Genomic DNA, 17,694 nt, shown 5'->3' with positions numbered 1-17,694 from the left:
GAGTTAGGAGTCTTTCTGTTCTGTCTCCCTTTCTGATATTTCCCACACATTTCTTCTCCCTTCCCTTATATTCCCCTTTCACTATTATTTATATTCCCCAAATGAATGAGAACATACACTGTTGCCTTCTCCGATTGACTTACTTCACTCAGCATAATACCCTCCAGTTCCATCCACGTTGAAGCAAATGGTGGGTATTTGTCGTTTCTAATGGCTGAGGAATATTCCATTGTATACATAAACCACATCTTCTTTATCCATTCATCTTTCGATGGACACCGAGGCTCCTTCCACAGTTTGGCTATTGTGGACATGGCTGCTAGAAACATCGGGGTGCAGGTGTCCCGGCGTTTCATTGCATCTGAATCTTTGGGGTAAATCCCAACAGTGCAATTGCTGGGTCGTAGGGCAGGTCTATTTTTAACTCTTTGAGGAACCTCCACACAGTTTTCCAGAGTGGCTGCACCAGTTCACATTCCCACCAACAGTGTAAGAGGGTTCCCTTTTCTCTGCATCCTCTCCAACATTTGTGGTTTCCTGCCTTGTTAATTTTCCCCATTCTCACTGGTGTGAGGTGGTATCTCATTGTGGTTTTGATTTGTATTTCCCTGATGGCAAGTGATGCAGAGCATTTTCTCATGTGCATGTTGGCCATGTCTATGTCTTCCTCTGTGAGATTTCTCTTCATGTCTTTTGCCCATTTCATGATTGGATTGTTTGTTTCTTTGGTGTTGAGTTTAAGAAGTTCTTTATAGATCTTGGAAACTAGCCCTTTATCTGATACGTCATTTGCAAATATCTTCTCCCATTCTGTAGGTTGTCTTTGAGTTTTGTTGACTGTATCCTTTGCTGTGCAAAAGCTTCTTATCTTGATGAAGTCCCAATAGTTCATTTTTGCTTTTGTTTCTTTTGCCTTCGTGGATGTATCTTGCAAGAAGTTACTGTGGCCGAGTTCAAAAAGGGTGTTGCCTGTGTTCTCCTCTAGGATTTTGATGGAATCTTGTCTCACATTTAGATCTTTCATCCATTTTGAGTTTATCTTTGTGTATGGTGAAAGAGAGTGGTCTAGTTTCATTCTTCTGCATGTGGATGTCCAATTTTCCCAGCACCATTTATTGAAGAGACTGTCTTTCTTCCAATGGATAGTCTTTCCTCCTTTATCGAATATTAGTTGACCATAAAGTTCAGGGTCCACTTCTGGGTTCTCTATTCTGTTCCATTGATCTATGTGTCTGTTTTTGTGCCAGTACCACACTGTCTTGATGACCACAGCTTTGTAGTACAACCTGAAATCTGGCATTGTGATGCCCCCAGCTATGGTTTTCTTTTTTAAAATTCCCCTGGCTATTCGGGGTCTTTTCTGATTCCACACAAATCTTAAAATAATTTGTTCTAACTCTCTGAACAAAGTCCATGGTATTTTGATAGGGATTGCATTAAACGTGTAAATTGCCCTGGGTAACATTGACATTTTCACAATATTAATTCTGCCAATCCATGAGCATGGAATATTTTTCCATCTCTTTGTGTCTTCCTCAATTTCTTTCAGAAGTGTTCTATAGTTTTTAGGGTATAGATCCTTTACCTCTTTGGTTAGGTTTATTCCTAGGTATCTTATGCTTTTGGGTGCAATTGTAAATGGGATTGACTCCTTAATTTCTCTTTCTTCAGTCTCATTGTTAGTGTATAGAAATGCCATTGATTTCTGGGCATTGATTTTGTATCCTGCCACGCTACCAAATTGCTGTATGAGTTCTAGCAATCTTGGGGTGGAGGCTTTTGGGTTTTCTATGTAGAGTATCATGTCATCGGCGAAGAGGGAGAGTTTGACTTCTTCTTTGCCAATTTGAATGCCTTTAATGTCTTTTTGTTGTCTGATTGCTGAGGCTAGGACTTCCAGTACTATGTTGAATAGCAGTGGTGAGAGTGGACATCCCTGTCTTGTTCCTGATCTTAGGGTAAAGGCTCCCAGTGCTTCCCCACTGAGAATGATATTTGCTGTGGGCTTTTCGTAGATGGCTTTTAAGATGTCGAGGAAAGTTCCCTCTATCCCTACACTCTGAAGAGTTTTGATCAGGAATGGATGCTGTATTTTGTCAAATGCTTTCTCTGCATCTAATGAGAGGATCATATGGTTCTTGGTTTTTCTCTTGCTGATATGATGAATCACATTGATTGTTTTACGAGTGTTGAACCAGCCTTGTGACCCGGGGATAAATCCTACTTGGTCATGGTGAATAATTTTCTTAATGTGTTGTTGGATCCTATTGGCTAGTATCTTGTTGAGAATTTTTGCATCCATGTTCATCAGGGATATTGGTCTGTAATTCTCCTTTTTGGTGGGGTCTTTGTCTGGTTTTGGAATTAAGGTGATGCTGGCCTCATAGAATGAATTTGGAAGTACTCCATCTCTTTCTATCTTTCCAAACAGCTTTAGTAGAATAGGTATGGTTTCTTCTTTAAACGTTTGATAGAATTCCCCTGGGAAGCCATCTGGCCCTGGACTCTTGTGTCTTGGGAGGTTTTTGATGACTGCTTCAATTTCCTCCCTGGTTATTGGCCTGTTCAGGTTTTCTATTTCTTCCTGTTCCAGTTTTGGTAGTTTGTGGCTTTCCAGGAATGCGTCCATTTCTTCTAGATTGCCTAATTTATTGGCGTAGAGCGTTCATAATATGTTTTTAAAATCGTTTGTATTTCCTTGGTGTTGGTAGTGATCTCTCCTTTCTCATTCATGATTTTATTAATTTGAGTCTTCTCTCTCTCTTCTTTTTAATAAGGTTGGCTAATGGTTTATCTATCTTATTAATTCTTTCAAAGAACCAACTCCTGGTTCTGTTGATCTGTTCCACAGTTCTTCTGGTCTCGATTTCGTTGAGTTCTGCTCGAATTTTAATTAACTCTCTTCTTCTGCTGGGTGTAGGATCTATCTGCTGTTTTTTCTCTAGCTCCTTTATGTGTAAGGTTAGCTTTTGTATTTGAGTTCTTTCCAGTTTTTGAATGGATGCTTGTATTGCGATGTATTTCCCCCTCAGGACTGCTTTTGCTGCATCCCAAAGATTTTGAACGGTTGTATCTTCATTCTCATTAGTTTCCATGAATCTTTTTAATTCTTCCTTAATTTCCTGGTTGACCCTTTTATCTTTTAGCAGGATGGTCCTTAACCTCCACGTGTTTGAGGTCCTTCCAAACTTCTTGTTGTGATTTAGTTCTAATTTCAAGGCATTATGGTCTGAGAATATGCAGGGGACGATCCCAATCTTTTGGTATCGGTTCAGACCCGATTTGTGACCCAGTATGTGGTCTATTCTGGAGAAAGTTCCATGTGCACTTGAGAAGAATGTGTATTCAGTTGAGTTTGGATGTAAAGTTCTGTAGATATCTGTGAAATCCATCTGGTCCAGTGTATCATTTAAAGCTCTCGTTTCTTTGGAGATGTTGTGCTTAGAAGACCTATCGAGGGTAGAAAGAGCTAGATTGAAGTCACCAAGTATAAGTGTATTATTATCTAAGTATTTCTTCACTTTGGTTATTAATTGGTTTAAATATTTGGCAGCTCCCACATTCGGGGCATATATATTGAGGATTGTTAAGTCCTCTTGTTGGATAGATCCTTTAAGTATGATATAGTGTCCCTCTTCATCTCTCACTATAGTCTTCGGGGTAAATTTTAGTTTATCTGATATAAGGATGGCTACCCCTGCTTTCTTTTGAGGACCACTTGAATGGTAAATGGTTCTCCAACCTTTTATTTTCAGGCTGTAGGTGTCCTTCTGTCTAAAATGAGTCTCCTGTAGACAGCAAATAGATGGGTCCTGCTTTTTTATCCAGTCTGAAACCCTGCGCCTTTTGATGGGGTCATTAAGCCCATTCACGTTCAGAGTTACTATTGAGAAATATGAGTTTAGTGTCACCATGATATCTATTCATTCCTTGTTTTTGTGGATTGTTCCACTGAACTTCTTCTTAAAGGGGAATTTTAAGAGTCCCCCTTAAAATTTCTTGCAGAGCTGCTTTGGAGGTCACATATTCTTTCAGTACCCGCCTGTCTCGGAAGCTCTTTATATCTCCTTCCATTCTGAATGAGAGCCTTGCTGGATAAAGTATTCTTGGTTGCATGGTCTTCTCATTTAGGACCCTGAATATATCCTGCCAGCCCTTTCTGGCCTGCCAGGTCTCTGTGGAGAGGTCTGCTGTTACCGTAATACTCCTCCCCATAAAACTCAGGGATTTCTAGTCTCTTGCTGCTTTAAGGATCTTCTCTTTATCTTTGGAATTTGCAAGCTTAACTATTAGATGTCGAGGTGTTGAATGGTTTTTATTGATTTTAGGGGGGGGGAGCTCTCTATTTCCTGGATCTGAATGCCTGTTTCTCTTCCCAGATTAGGAAAGTTTTCAGCTATGATTTGTTCAAATACATATTCTGGCCCTCTGTCCCTTTCGGCGCCCTCGGGAACCCCAATTAAACGTAGGTTTTTCTTCCTCAGGCTGTCGTTTATTTCCCTTAATCTGTCTTCATGGTCTTTTAATTGTCTGTCTCTTTTTCCTCAGTTTCCCTCTTTGCCATTAACTTGTCTTCTATGTCACTCACTCGTTCTTCCACCTCGTTAACCCTCGTCGTTAGGACTTCTAGTTTGGATTGCATCTCATTCAATTGATTTTTAATTTCTGCCTGATTGGATCTAAATTCTGCAGTCATGAAGTCTCGTGAGGCCTTAATGCTTTTTTCTAGAGCCACCAGTAGCTGTATAATGGTGCTTCTAAATTGGCTTTCTGACATTGAAGTGTAATCCAGATTTTGTAACTCTGTGGGAGAGAGGACTGTTTTTGATTCTTTCTTTTGAGGTGAGGTTATCCTTCTAGTCATTTTATCAGTGCAGAGTGGCCAAAACAAGTTGTATTGGGAAAAGGAGAAAAAGAGAGGAGAGAAAGAAGGAAAGAGAAGAGAAAAAGAAAAAAGAAAAAAGAAGAAAAAAAAAGAAAAAAGAGAAGAAAAAGAGAAAGAAAAAGAAAGAAAGGGAAAAAAAGGGGTGGGGGAAGCAAGCAGAAATCAAAAAGCAAACAAACAAACAAAAACACACACAAAACACGGGGATGTATCTTTTGATTCTGTATACTTTAATTCCCTTGACTTCCCCTGGAACTTGTCCGTCTAGCTGGTATTCTCGGGGAGGCACCTGTTTGTTGATTTTCAGGTGTTAGCAACTGGGGGAGCTGCTCTGCCCCCTGCCTGGTGCAGGTCTCAGTGGGGGTTGTTTACCCCGTGAGGCCCCAGGAGGAACAGCCACAGTGGTGGGGCCAGCTCTGGAGCCCTGGATTCAGCCCCCGCAGGAACTCCGGAGCTCTCCGTCTGCAGGGCCTGGAGGCTCCGGGGCGGTGCCGCTGATCTGCTCAGCTCCGGGCAGGAGCGTCCTTGCTGTCCTGGGCCCTCCCGGCCTCTGCCTGTCCCGGGGGGAGGCCGGATCCTGGGCTGTGTCCCGGCGCCCTGTGCTCCGGAGCCTGCTTTGCTGGATTCACGCTCCCGGCCGCGCAGGCCCCTCCGCGGAGCCGCAGCCCGAGCCCCTCCGAGCTGCTCCGGCCCCGCCGTGCGCGCTGCAGCCCTTAGGGAGCTCGGCGCACTCTCCTGGGCGCGCAGGTGTCTGTTAGTGTCCCAGGGAGCCTGAGGGCATCCCCGCCCCCCCTGGGTCCTGCTCCAACTCCCTGTGAGCCCCTTTCCTCCCGGGAAGATTGGTGCAGCTCCTGCTTCTCCGGGACGGGGCTCTCCTGTCCTGGGACACTCGCCCCGGCCTCAGCCCGGCTCCTCGCGGGGCCCCTCCCCCTTGGAGGCCTTTTGTTTCTTTATTTCTTTTTCCCCTTCTTCCTACCTTGAGAGAAGTGCGAACTCTTCTCACTGTAGCATTCCAGCTGTTCTCTCTTTAAATCAGGCCGAATTCGTAGATTTTCAGGATGATTTGAAGGTTATCTAGGTAATTTGGTGGGGACAGGTGATTTGGGGACCCTACTCTTCCGCCACCTTCTGCATTCTGCATACATTTATTTTAAATAGACAAAATCAGAAATGCAGTTCCTCAGCTACACCGGCCACATTTAATGCGCACAATAGCCTCATGTGGCTGGAAGCAACCATATTGGACAACACAGAGAATATTTGCGTCATTGCAAAGTCTTTTGGACAGCTCTGCCTAGCATAATGAATGACAGCATGTCCATGAAGGCTCATCGTCTTGAACTTTCAGAACACCAAGGACAAAAAGAAGATCCCAAATGCTTGCAGAGAGAGTGAGAAGAGCAAGACACAGGTCCATGCAAGGAATCAGAGGGCACTGATCTTCTCATCAGTGATACTAGAGACAAGTCTCTATGTCTTCAAGTTCACAGAGAAAATTCCAACCCACCTAGAAATCTGTACTCAAATCATCCATCAAGTAAGAAGGTAGAGCAAAGATATATTCAGACATGCACATTCTCAGGAAAAATTTATTCCTCTGCATCATTCTTCTGAAAATAACAGGAAGAAAATCTTTGCCAAAATGAGGGAGAACATCAGAAAGAAATCAGGAAGAGTGAGGCACCACTAGGTTGTTTTTTTTAAAACCACTGTAGTTAGTACTGTACAACTTTCTAAAGCATGTACATCTATACATTTGATTTTTAAAAATAAATTTTTGGAAGCCTCAGACCAGGTATCAGCCCCTCTCAACCCTCTTTGGTGACAAGTGTTCCTTCTCTGTGCTCTCAAAGCAGCATGCCTGACCTTCCACTATATTGACACTGTCTATTCATGGGTCTGAATTTTCCCCACCAATGGGGCCCATTTGGACCTGATCTGGAGCACTAAGTAGGAAATGTTTGTGGATCTAGGTAAAAGACAGACTAAGAACCTTCCTGCTGACCTCTAGGGTGGTTGAGGTTCAAATGAATCTTAGATAGTGGGTGTTTGGAAATGCCCAAGTGACAAGATCATAGACCTACTGGTGGAGTCCGTGTACTGTTTCCAATCTGTGTTTCACAAACAGCCACCAAATAATTTACTAAAGGCCTAATGTGTGCTCAGCTCTGTGTAGGCTCTGAGAGGACAGCTGTGAGGCCAACATTAGTCACAAAGCCATTCCTTTCCTTTGGGGGCCTATGGGCTCCAGCCTAGCAGTGGGACTAATGAGCTTGTCTGAAAGCAGCTCAGGATAGGGAGTGAGTGCTGGAGAGGGCTCCATCTCTTCTGCTCTCTCACCTTGAGCCAATAACTAACCCCTCTGTGCCTCAGGTTCAGAGGTAAGTGAGAAACCTATAAAATTAAATCCTTTGACCTGAACAGTGAGATCTTTCCAGCTTTCTGATTCCACCATTTCATCTTTGTTAATCAACTCTGTTGTAGTTCCAACTGCAGCATGAGAGACACACTGCTTTGGAAACAGATGCCAAAAGAAAATGTAACTTTTTAGCTTTCCTTTTTTCTTTTGTTTTCTTTTCTTTTGTTCAGCTAAAAATTTTTTGTTTATAAAGATTATTTTATTTATTATTTATTGAAGTTCAATTTGCCAACATATAGTGTAACAACACCCAGTGCTCATCCATCAAGTGCCCTCCTCAGTGCCTGTCACCCAGTTACCCCAGCCCCCCCGCCCACCTCCCCTTCCACAACTCTTTGTTCATTTCCCAGAGTTAGTAGTCTCTCACAGTTTGTCTCTCTCTCTCTCTCTAAGTTTTCCCACTCAGTTCCCCTCCTTTCCCTTCTAATCCCTTTCACTATTTCTTATATTCCCTGTATAAGTGAAACCATATAATTGTCCTTCTACTGACTTACTTCACTCAGCATAATACCCTCCACTTCCACCCATGTCGAGGCAAATAGTGGGTATCTGTCCTTTCTCATAGCTGAGTAATATTCCATTGCATATATAGACCAGGTCTTCCTTATCCATTCATCTGTCGAAGGACATCATGGCTCTTTCCACAGTTTGGCTATTGTGGACATTGCTGCTATCTGTATCTTTGGGGTAAATACCATAGTGCAATTGTTGGATTGTAGGGTAGCTCTATTTTTAACTCTTTGAGGAATCTCCACACTGTTTTCCAGAGTGGCTGTACCAGTTTGCATTCCCACCAACAGTGCATGAGGGTTCCTCCTTCCCCACATCCTCTCCAACATTTGTTGTTTTCTGTCTTGTTAATTTTCACCATTCTCACTGGTGTGAGGTGGTGCCTCATTGTGGTTTTTATTTGTATTTCTCTAATGGCAAGTGATGCAGAGCATTTTCTCATGTGTTTGTTGGCCATGTGTATGTCTTCCTCAGTGAAATTTCTGTTTATATCTTCTGCCCATTTCATGATTGGATTGTTTCTTGGGTGTTGAGTTTAATAAGTTCTTTATAGATCTTGCATACTAGCCCTTTATCTGATATACACCTTTTACCTTTTCATCTTTCACATCATCATCCCCATTAGAGCTTTCTTGGGGTGACACCTGGGAGGGAGATTTTCTTGTTACCACTTACAACTTCTTGGTCTGACTTATGTAGAGCTTTTCTGAGTTCAGTTTTTCTGATCCTATCCCCATTTCTCTTTCCCTGTGCCAGCCAGAATGAGCTTAGGATGTTTGTGGGTGAGATTTCTGGGCTGGGAAAGTGGGCCTCAGATCCTGTCTCTGTCCTGGACCTTACAAGTGACACCTGCTGCCTGTCCTGGTTCAACACAGGGTCCTTGATGGTCTGTGGCTGTGTCCATGATTCTATCAATCCTGGGAGTTGACCCTGTTGATATGGGCCCTTCTCTATTTATTTATTTATTTATTTAATAAATTAATTTTTTATTGGTGTTCAATTTACCAACATACAGAATAACACCCAGTGCTCATCCCGTCAATTGTCCCCTTCAGTGCCCGTCACCCACTCATCCCCACCCCCGCCCTCCTCCCCTTCCACCACTCCCAGTTCGTTTCCCAGAGTTAGGAGTGTTATGTTCTGTCTCCCTTTCTGAAATCCCACACATTTCTTCTCCCTTCCCTTATATTCCCTTTCACTATTATTTATATTCCCCAAATGAATGAGAACATACACTGTTTGTCCTTCTCCGACTGACTTACTTCACTCAGCATAATACCCTCCAGTTCCATCCATGTTGAAGCAAATGGTGGGTATTTGTCGTTTCTTATGGCTGAGGAATATTCCACTGTATACATAAACCACTGTTAGGGATTTACCCCAAAGATTCAGATGTAATAAAACACCGGGACACCTGCACCCTGATGTTTCTAGCAGCAATGTCCACAATAGCCAAACTGTGGAAGGAGCCTCAGTGTCCATCGAAAGATGATTGGATAAAGAAGATATGGGCCCTTCTCAATGGTACCTTCCACCCAGTCACTCTCCACGCAGCTTTGAAGAGAGTGCATGTTCACTGCTGTGGGTCCTTTAGCCCTATGCGGCATATGCAGGCCCATTGTTATCCTCCCTGCATCACAGATGAGGAAACTGAGGTCCTTAGGGTTAAATAACTAGGTCCCCTGGCTCTTTTTGGCGCAGGTGGCTAAAGCGAATCCAGGGAGAGTTTGCCCTTGATCCAGCACAGCTTAGTGGCTGCAGTAATCTTCAGCCTCCCAGCAGAACAACTGCTGGGACTTTACTCCTTTGCTTATGTGCACACATATCCCACACATACACACACACACATTCCAGTATACAACTCCTGAGTATACATGCCCCTGTGTATACACATTCTATACACAGAAGCATATACCTAAAAACACATACCCCTGTGTAGCCACCAGAACACACACACACACACACACACACACACACACACCTGTACAGTCACTTGAACACACACACACCCCTGGACACCACACTCACACACCACCACCACCTCCCTCCCTGCCCAGGAAGTCTAGCCAACAGGCAAGCCCCTGGACAATCTGCTGAGTTCTCTGCTGTGGCATCCAAGATGACCCAATTCCTCTATCTCTGTATTAATTATTGCCCTGCAACAAATTACTCTAGAACACAGTATCATAAAACAATGATTTTATCATCTCAGAATCTTTGGGTAAGGAATTCAGAAGTGACTTGGCTGAGTGGTTTTGACCAGAGTCTCTCATGAGGCTGCAGCCAAGCTATTGCCTGGGGCTGCATTATCTGTATACTGGACAGAACTGGAAACGTATCAGAAGTGGTACACTTGTGGGCCTGGCAGGTTAATATTAACTGTGGCAGGAGGTCTCAGATGTGTAGCATGTAGCCAATTGACTACCCTCACAACACGGCAGCTGGCTTTCCCCAGTCTAGTGACCAAGAGGGGCTAGGTGGAAGAATCTTTGTCTCTTATGAATTGGCCACAGAGTCACATGCTGACATGACCTCAATATCCTCCTGGTTTCCCAGGTCAGCTCTGTCCATGGGATGGAAAATACATACCAGGAGACAGTAGGGTGTTCTTCAAAGCTAGCTATCCCTACAATCACAATGTTGCTCTACTGAGAGGCATGCTGAGGGCACAAAGCTTTGGTTTCAAGGAGACCCAACACTTTCAGGTTCTCAATAGTCAGTCCTTTCACTTCTTCCTTTGGCCCTGATCCATGGGACTCTAAGGGTCACCCCTGCTTAGACACCAACATTCCTTTCTCTTACCTCACCCACACCCCCACTGCTGCCTCCAGGATTCACAGGAAATGAAAGGTGATAGTTTCCAGTTTCCCACAATTGGCACCTCTCTTCTGGGTCCTATAAATCTGACTCTCCCGAAGTGAAAAAGGGATATTCAAATGATTTAATGTGGCATAACAATCACCCCAAAGGATTGGACAATCTTTTCTTTTACCCATGAATCTGGGGTGGACTGGACTCAGCTGGTCAGCCCTTGTTTGGAGTCTCATGTGTTTGCAGACAGATTAGGGCTGAGGTCATCCTGAAGACTCTCTTCCCAAGTCTCAGTTGGAGACATTCGAACAGCTGGGCCAGGAAACCTGTGGCTCCTCAGAAATTTCTGTGTTTCAAGATACATACAACAAAGAGATAGAGAGATAGAAAAGACAGATAAGTAGTAGGTAAATATGGATAGATGATAAAGAGATAGAGGCAGGTAAATAGATGATAGACAGAATCCTATATAATGACATGAGACTTCCACTACCACACTTATAAAAACGGTTTGCATCTTCAAACAAGATTCTATGGTGAGGAAAATTCTTGGCCTACAGAAGTGAATATGGAAGCTTACACATGGATGTGAACTTCCAGTCCAGTGAATGGTCACCTACTCTGCAGAAGCAGGTTTGTAACAGGAGAGAAGGGAAAACCCTGAATTAGCTAATTTTGACTTGACATTTCCCTGGCCCTGCTTATCTTTGACGCCCAAAGATTGAAGCAGCTCTCATGCTACCTTTTCATGCAACCTGAGCACTGCACAGCCTGAACATGGCCAGATACAATGGGCAGAACTCTGTCACCAGAAAAGCAATTCTAAGAGAGGGCTGAGAGAGCCCACATGAACACAGTAGTAGTGTTTCCCTCCAATCACTGCAGTGCATTTCTGCCTCCAACACTGCCCATATCTAGTTGTGATGACTGTGAACTATACAACTGAAAACTCCCAGTTTTAAACCAGCCAAAAGGGAGTTATTTAAAAATAAATGAGAATTGCAATCCAGGACAAACAAGCTGCAGCAAAACCATAGCCAAATTTGAAGATCAAAAGGCAGGTATGCTTTTTTTTTTTTTTTCAGGAGAAAAAGGAAAGCTGGGAAGGCTGTTATAAACTGGAGTTCATTGGAGTAACCTCAGAGTTAGAAGTGTGGCAGCTTCTCATTTGCAGAGCTCTTGTGAGGAGAAAGGGTGGGGGGTTGTGGTGACAAGGAGAGCCCTTCTTCCTGCAGCTGGGATAGTAAAGTACCACAAGGACCAATCCCTGCAAGGTCAAATCCAGCTCTTCCTGGTGGGTCTGTGTGGAATGGTTGAGGGTGGCCCCTGCTGAAAACTCCTCATTCCGTATCAGTGATACACATTATTCTCTATTGACAAAGACATTTCAAGAATGGAACTGGAGAGTATTATGCTGAGTGAAATAAGTCAATCGGAGAAGGACAAACATATGGTTTCACTCATACGGGGAATATAAAAAATAGTGAAAGGGATTATAGAGGAAAGGAGAGAAAATGAGTGGTAAAAATCAGAGAGGATGACAGAACATCCTAACTGAGAGACTCCTACCTCTGGGAAACGAACAAGGGGTGATGGAAGGGGAAGTGGGCAGGGGGGTTGGGGTGACTGGGTGACAGGCACTGAGGGGGGCACTTGACAGAATGAGCACTGGGTGTTATACTATATGTTGGTAAATCGAACTCCAATAAGAAATATATATATATATATATATATGTATATATATATATATATATATATATATAAAGAATGGTGATTTATATTGTTCTTTGAAATTTCCTGAAGAACATCAGCCAAGACATCAGTACTTTCTAAGTTAAACCTCTGGGAGAGATGTATGCAATTACTTTCTCAAATGGCAGATTGAAGCTGGACTTGACTAGGTTGGAGCCCAAATGTCCAGACCAACATGGCCCCCGAGGACTGAGGATAATACAGTTATGAAAGTAATAGGGGACATTGATTACGTGCTCACTGCATGCTCCATGGCTTGTGTGTCTTAAATACCTCCCACACACACCATCTACTTTCATCGTCATATCAGATAGTCACTGCCATTATTCCCCTATTTTACACAATCTGAGGCACTAAGTACTGAGGCAGGAAGGTGTTAATTAGTTCATGGTCCCACGTGTAAGTGTCTATAGAGGAGCAAGGTACTAGACTCCTGTCACTGGGCAGCACACTCATCCCCAGGCTTCTGGAAGTATTCATTCTTAGCTCATAGCTGCTTTACTCTCTGGAGAATCACCCTTGGCCAAACTGAATCCACTTCACCTAGGAGTTGGTGCCTCCTGGGGGTGGGAATGCAGTCACTGATGGGGTACAAAATGACAGCCCCTGCCTCAAAGTGATATTGATTCTGTAATACATTTCTGCCTCCAAAGCTCCCCATGAGATCAGGCTCCCCTGACCACAGCTTTGCTCAGCTTGTTGTCCCGCTCTACTCAGCTCGCCTCAATCCTTTCTCCTGAGAGCACTGTCTCAGGATACCATTTGCTTCAGAATCCCCAACTCTGGCTCTGCCTTTAGGGACCCAGCCTGGAAAACGACAAAGCCCAAGCTAGTATGTGCACAGTGGCATTCAACTAAGGGGCATAAAGGTGCTGAAAAGCAGCCCAAGTCCTGCAGGCCAAGCTATGCAAAGGGGGCACCTTTTCCTCATTTACCCAAAGCCACTGAAATGTCTAGAACTGAGCTAGGATTCAAACCCTAGGAACTCCAGCCTCAGAGCTCCCCATCTCTCATCACTGTGTGGTACTGCCTCATTGTATTTAACAATACAAGTCAGACTATGGGGATGAGCAACGTAGGCCCAAGTTGCTTTTGTGACCTACTTCTCCCCCCAAAAATCACAATCTTCCAGAAGAGTCTGTTCCAGGAACTTTGTTCCTGACCCATCTCAGAGTAAAATACCGACCTGATATTTCATAATCCCCTGCAATTCCTCCAAAGAGATTCTCCATCAATGTCAGGAAAGGGAGGCTAACACATTACTGCCATGTAACCATCAGAGCTCTCAATTTCCCCAACTGTCCCACAATGTCCTTATTATAGAAGAACCCTGCTTACAGACTGAGGTACATGTCCCCCTCTGTTGTCTCTTTACTTCAATCTGGAACACTTCCTTAGTCTATCTCTAGCTTTTGGTTAAAAAAAAATCCAGCAGGACAAGTTGAAGATCTAATCGGCCTTATTAAGTGATTCATGAATTGGCACATCCTACCTGGCGAGTAGACAGATACTCCCAGGAGGTGTACAAAATGCAGGGTTTTATAGGAAGGAGGGTGGGGCAAGAAGTGCATAGAAGGAAAAGAAAGGATTAAGGCCAGGATCCCTTCTTTCTGGGGGGTGGACCTACAGGGTTTCTATCCTGTAGATGACTGACTACTGCCCATCAAGAAGTTTCAGGAGGACTCTTAAAAGTTCACCTTCCTGGGACAGGTGAAAATGTCATTAGTTATGATTGCTATGAGGTGGGGTTGGTGGGAAAGTGAATCTGTTCGGGCTTGTTTTTTTCTTTTTTGTTGCTTTCAGGACCTTTACTTTGTAGAAGATTACACACCAGTTACAGATTAGGAGTAGATATTCCTCAGCTTGGGTTTGTCTGATCTTTTTGGGAACTACTTTTGTTGTGCCCAAGATTAGGTGCCTGAGAAACCACCAAGGAGCCGACACCAATGCAAACACAAGAGGGTTTATTTACAAGCTTGAGCTTGGGTCCAAGTATACCTGACACAGCGGAGCAGGGACTTGGACCCCGAGATGGGTTCCAGCTTAGTTTTATGGGCTGGTCTAGGGGACCTCCAGAAGGGGTGGGGGAATTTCTCAAGTTCTGTTTACATTCTGATATGGGGCTTTCAAAGGCATTAAGCTCTGTTCTCATTCTGATATGAGACTTTCTGCCATTGGCTTGAGCTCTGTTCTGATTCTAATATGGGGCTTAACTGAAGTAAGGTAAAGTTCAGCTCTTATTCACAGGGGCCTGAGACGGCTGTACTTGTGCTAATGCTGAACTTAGGATGGAATGGCCTTAATTTTCTCAGCCTCCACACTTTCAGGTTTCTCTTGTTGGCAAGAATATCCCAGAGGTGATGCTATGTTCTTCTCATCACATCCTATTGGGTGATGTGCCACCACATCCTCCTGTTCCTTTTTGTTTTGTTTTGTTTTTTCACCATTAATATAACTTTATTTTTTCTTTTTTAGAATCTATTTTTTGGTATATTTTTTATTGGAGTTTGATTTTTCCAACATATAGTATAATACCCAGTGCTCATCCCGCCAAGTGCTCTCCTCAGAACCCGTCACCCAGTCACCCCAAACCCCCGCCTCGCCCACCTCCCCAGCTGAGGCTGGAATAGAAAGACAAAGCATGTTTCCCACCTACCAGAACACAGGGTAGAGAGATGAAAATGTTAGCTCAAAACTAACAATATAATACTAAGTGCCTCAACTGAGTATTATAAAAAAATATGTTGTGGAGGCTGAGTAAATTAAGGCCATTTCGCCTCAAGTTTAGCATTAGCACAAGTACAGCCATTTTAGGCCCCTGTGAATAAGAGCTGAACTTTACAGGAAAAACTGCAGAATGCCCTCGGCAGGAAATCCCATATCAGAAAGACAACAGAGCTCAAAATGCCCTTGGCAGAGAATCCCATATCAGATCTTAAGAAACTCCTCTACCCTGTCCCCCATATTGGAATGGAAAAAATTCCTCCACCCCTTCTGAAAATCCCCTAGACCAGCCCATAAAAAACCCAGCTGTAACCCACTTTGGGGTCTAAGCCCCTGCTCTGCTGTGTGGAGTATATTTGGACCCAAGCTGGAGCTTGTAAATAAACCCTCATGTACTTGCATCGGTGTCAGCTCCTTGGTGGTTTCTCAGAACATAATCTTGGGCACAACAATGTGCTCCAAAAACCTGTAGAATTAAACTATTAATAAACTTTCTGAGCAATGGGGACATCTGGGTGGCTCAGTGGTTGAGCATCTGCCTTCGATTCAGGACATGATCCCGGATTCCTGGGATCGAGTCCCACATCAGGCTCCTTGCATGGAGCCTGCTTCTCCTCCCTCTGCATGTGTCTCTGCCTCTCTTCCTGTGTCTCTCATGAATAAATAAATAAATAAATTCTTTAAAAAGAAAACTTTCTGAGCAATGGGCAAAGTCACAGTAGATTAACTCATCTATCTAACATATCACATCACTTGTTCTGAACAAGCTCCATCCACTCAATGACTGTGATGTTCAAAATATTCAGTCACTGGCTCTCACTCATCAGTTCTGTGTATTCCCCCTTAATGTGCATGAAGCCATTAGTTAATACATTTGTAAAGAGACGTTGATTGACTCACTCAGAGTAATATTTAATGTAAAATGTTCAAAATAAGACATTTTATATAAACATCATTACCACAGTCACCACAATAATTCTTGTTTTTGGGCAGCTTGCGTGGCTCAGCGGTTTAGCGCCACCTTCAGCCCAGGGTGTGATCCTGGAGACCTGGGATCGAGTCCCACGTCGGGCTCCCTGCGTGGAGCCTGTTTCTCCCTCTGCCTGTATCTCTGCCTGTATCTCTCTCTTTCTGTGTCTCTCATGAATAAATAAATAAAATCTTTAAGATAATAATAATAATAATAATCCTTGTTTCTATTAAAGTTCGTTGACAAAATTGTTGAGAAATTTTTATTCTTGATCAGTTCTCAGGGGAGTAGATGGTACAAACAGGGGGTAGTCTGTGTGAACCGGATAGGCTGAGTCTACATGTCTGACACTTAATTAGTCACTTTTTTACACAATATATAATGCTTGACATAGACATCGGAGAAAGCTAAATGAATGTATGGAATTCCCAGTCATCCATCACAGGCTGTACGTGAAGCCCATCTTCATTTTTGGGTTTTACTCATAAAGAAAATTGAGGTCTCTGGTATTTTGGGATCCAGCTTCTTAAAGAACAAAGGGGAAGTCCTTAGGAAAGTCAGGCTCCACTTACACTCCCATCTCTTGGCTCAACCTTGAGAACAACGGGTTTTTCAGGTTGAATAATCCCTTGAGTATTTATTCTCAGGGAGATCTGCAACAGTTAAACAAGTATATGAGAAACAATCAATGAAAATCCTGCTAACAACAGAAGCAAAGCGGGCAAGATATATGAAGGACAAAAATGCATTACAAATATATAAATACTACTTTTAGATTCATATATCTCTCATATGTTGAAATTATTCTGTAAGGTGTCAAGACAGGAGCATGTAAGCATTCACCCATCACTCATTCAACAAATATATCTTTTGAGCACCTACTCTGTACCAGGCTCTAGACCCTTGATGGTTTGTGTTCTTTTTTGATCTAAATTTTAAGTAAAAAGGATAAGTGTTTAAAATTTAAGAGATTTTCAGCCATTACGGCAAACAATTTTGAAAAGTGACAGTTTATTTTGTATATGTTGAAACTTGCAAGGTCATCCTGAGTGTTTATTACACATTTTATTGTCTGGACATCTACAATGCTAACCATCCTGTATTCTCTCCCATGGAAACATCCATTTATGATGACAGACTGGGATGGAAAGGGAACACAGCCTGACTGGAGCCAGTCTACAGAAGATGGAGCCAAGTAGCCAGGATGGCCTGGACTGCAGGCCTCCTTCATATCTGCCAGACATGCTTCACACCAGTGATTCTCAACCTTGCTTGCACGTGAGAATCAAAGGGGGCACATTTAAAGCCACACTCAGGGGGGCACTTGACGGGATGAGCCCTGGGTGATATGCTATATGTTGGCAAATTGAACTCCAATTAAAAAAAAAAGCCACACTCTGGGTGAATTATGTTAGAATATCTGAGATGATCTGGGCATCAGTATTTTTTAATGAACCCACTGATTTCAATGTACAGCAAGGATTTGAGAACCTTAGTCACCAGAGCATCTGTAAATTGTGATGGAGAAAAGCATCTTTCAAAAGGCATGTCATGGTTATCACTGCATATCATGATTATGCATAACATGTTCCCTTTCTTTCAGCGGACTTGAAAGAAATTTAA

The 17,694-nt window shown here is 43.2% G+C and overlaps 1 protein-coding gene across 1 annotated transcript in view; it reads right to left on the bottom strand.

The window, feature by feature from the left end:
• Positions 1–16,174: 16,174 nt before the first annotated feature.
• The window catches only part of LOC129519435 (cytochrome P450 3A12), a 37,994-nt gene continuing 36,474 nt past the window's right edge, over positions 16,175–17,694 (bottom strand). The window contains exon 14 of the mRNA XM_055339939.1: positions 16,175–16,724. Coding sequence (XP_055195914.1) covers positions 16,629–16,724 — 96 coding nt within the window. The 3' untranslated portion in view covers positions 16,175–16,628. The remainder of the gene's footprint in view (positions 16,725–17,694) is intronic.

This window comes from Nyctereutes procyonoides, unplaced genomic scaffold (genome assembly GCF_905146905.1).
Source record: "Nyctereutes procyonoides isolate TBG_1078 unplaced genomic scaffold, NYPRO_anot_genome, whole genome shotgun sequence".
NCBI classification, from domain to species: domain Eukaryota; kingdom Metazoa; phylum Chordata; class Mammalia; order Carnivora; family Canidae; genus Nyctereutes; species Nyctereutes procyonoides.
The sequence above is the reverse complement of the archived record's forward strand: the minus strand, read 5'-3'. Positions and strand labels throughout refer to the sequence as shown.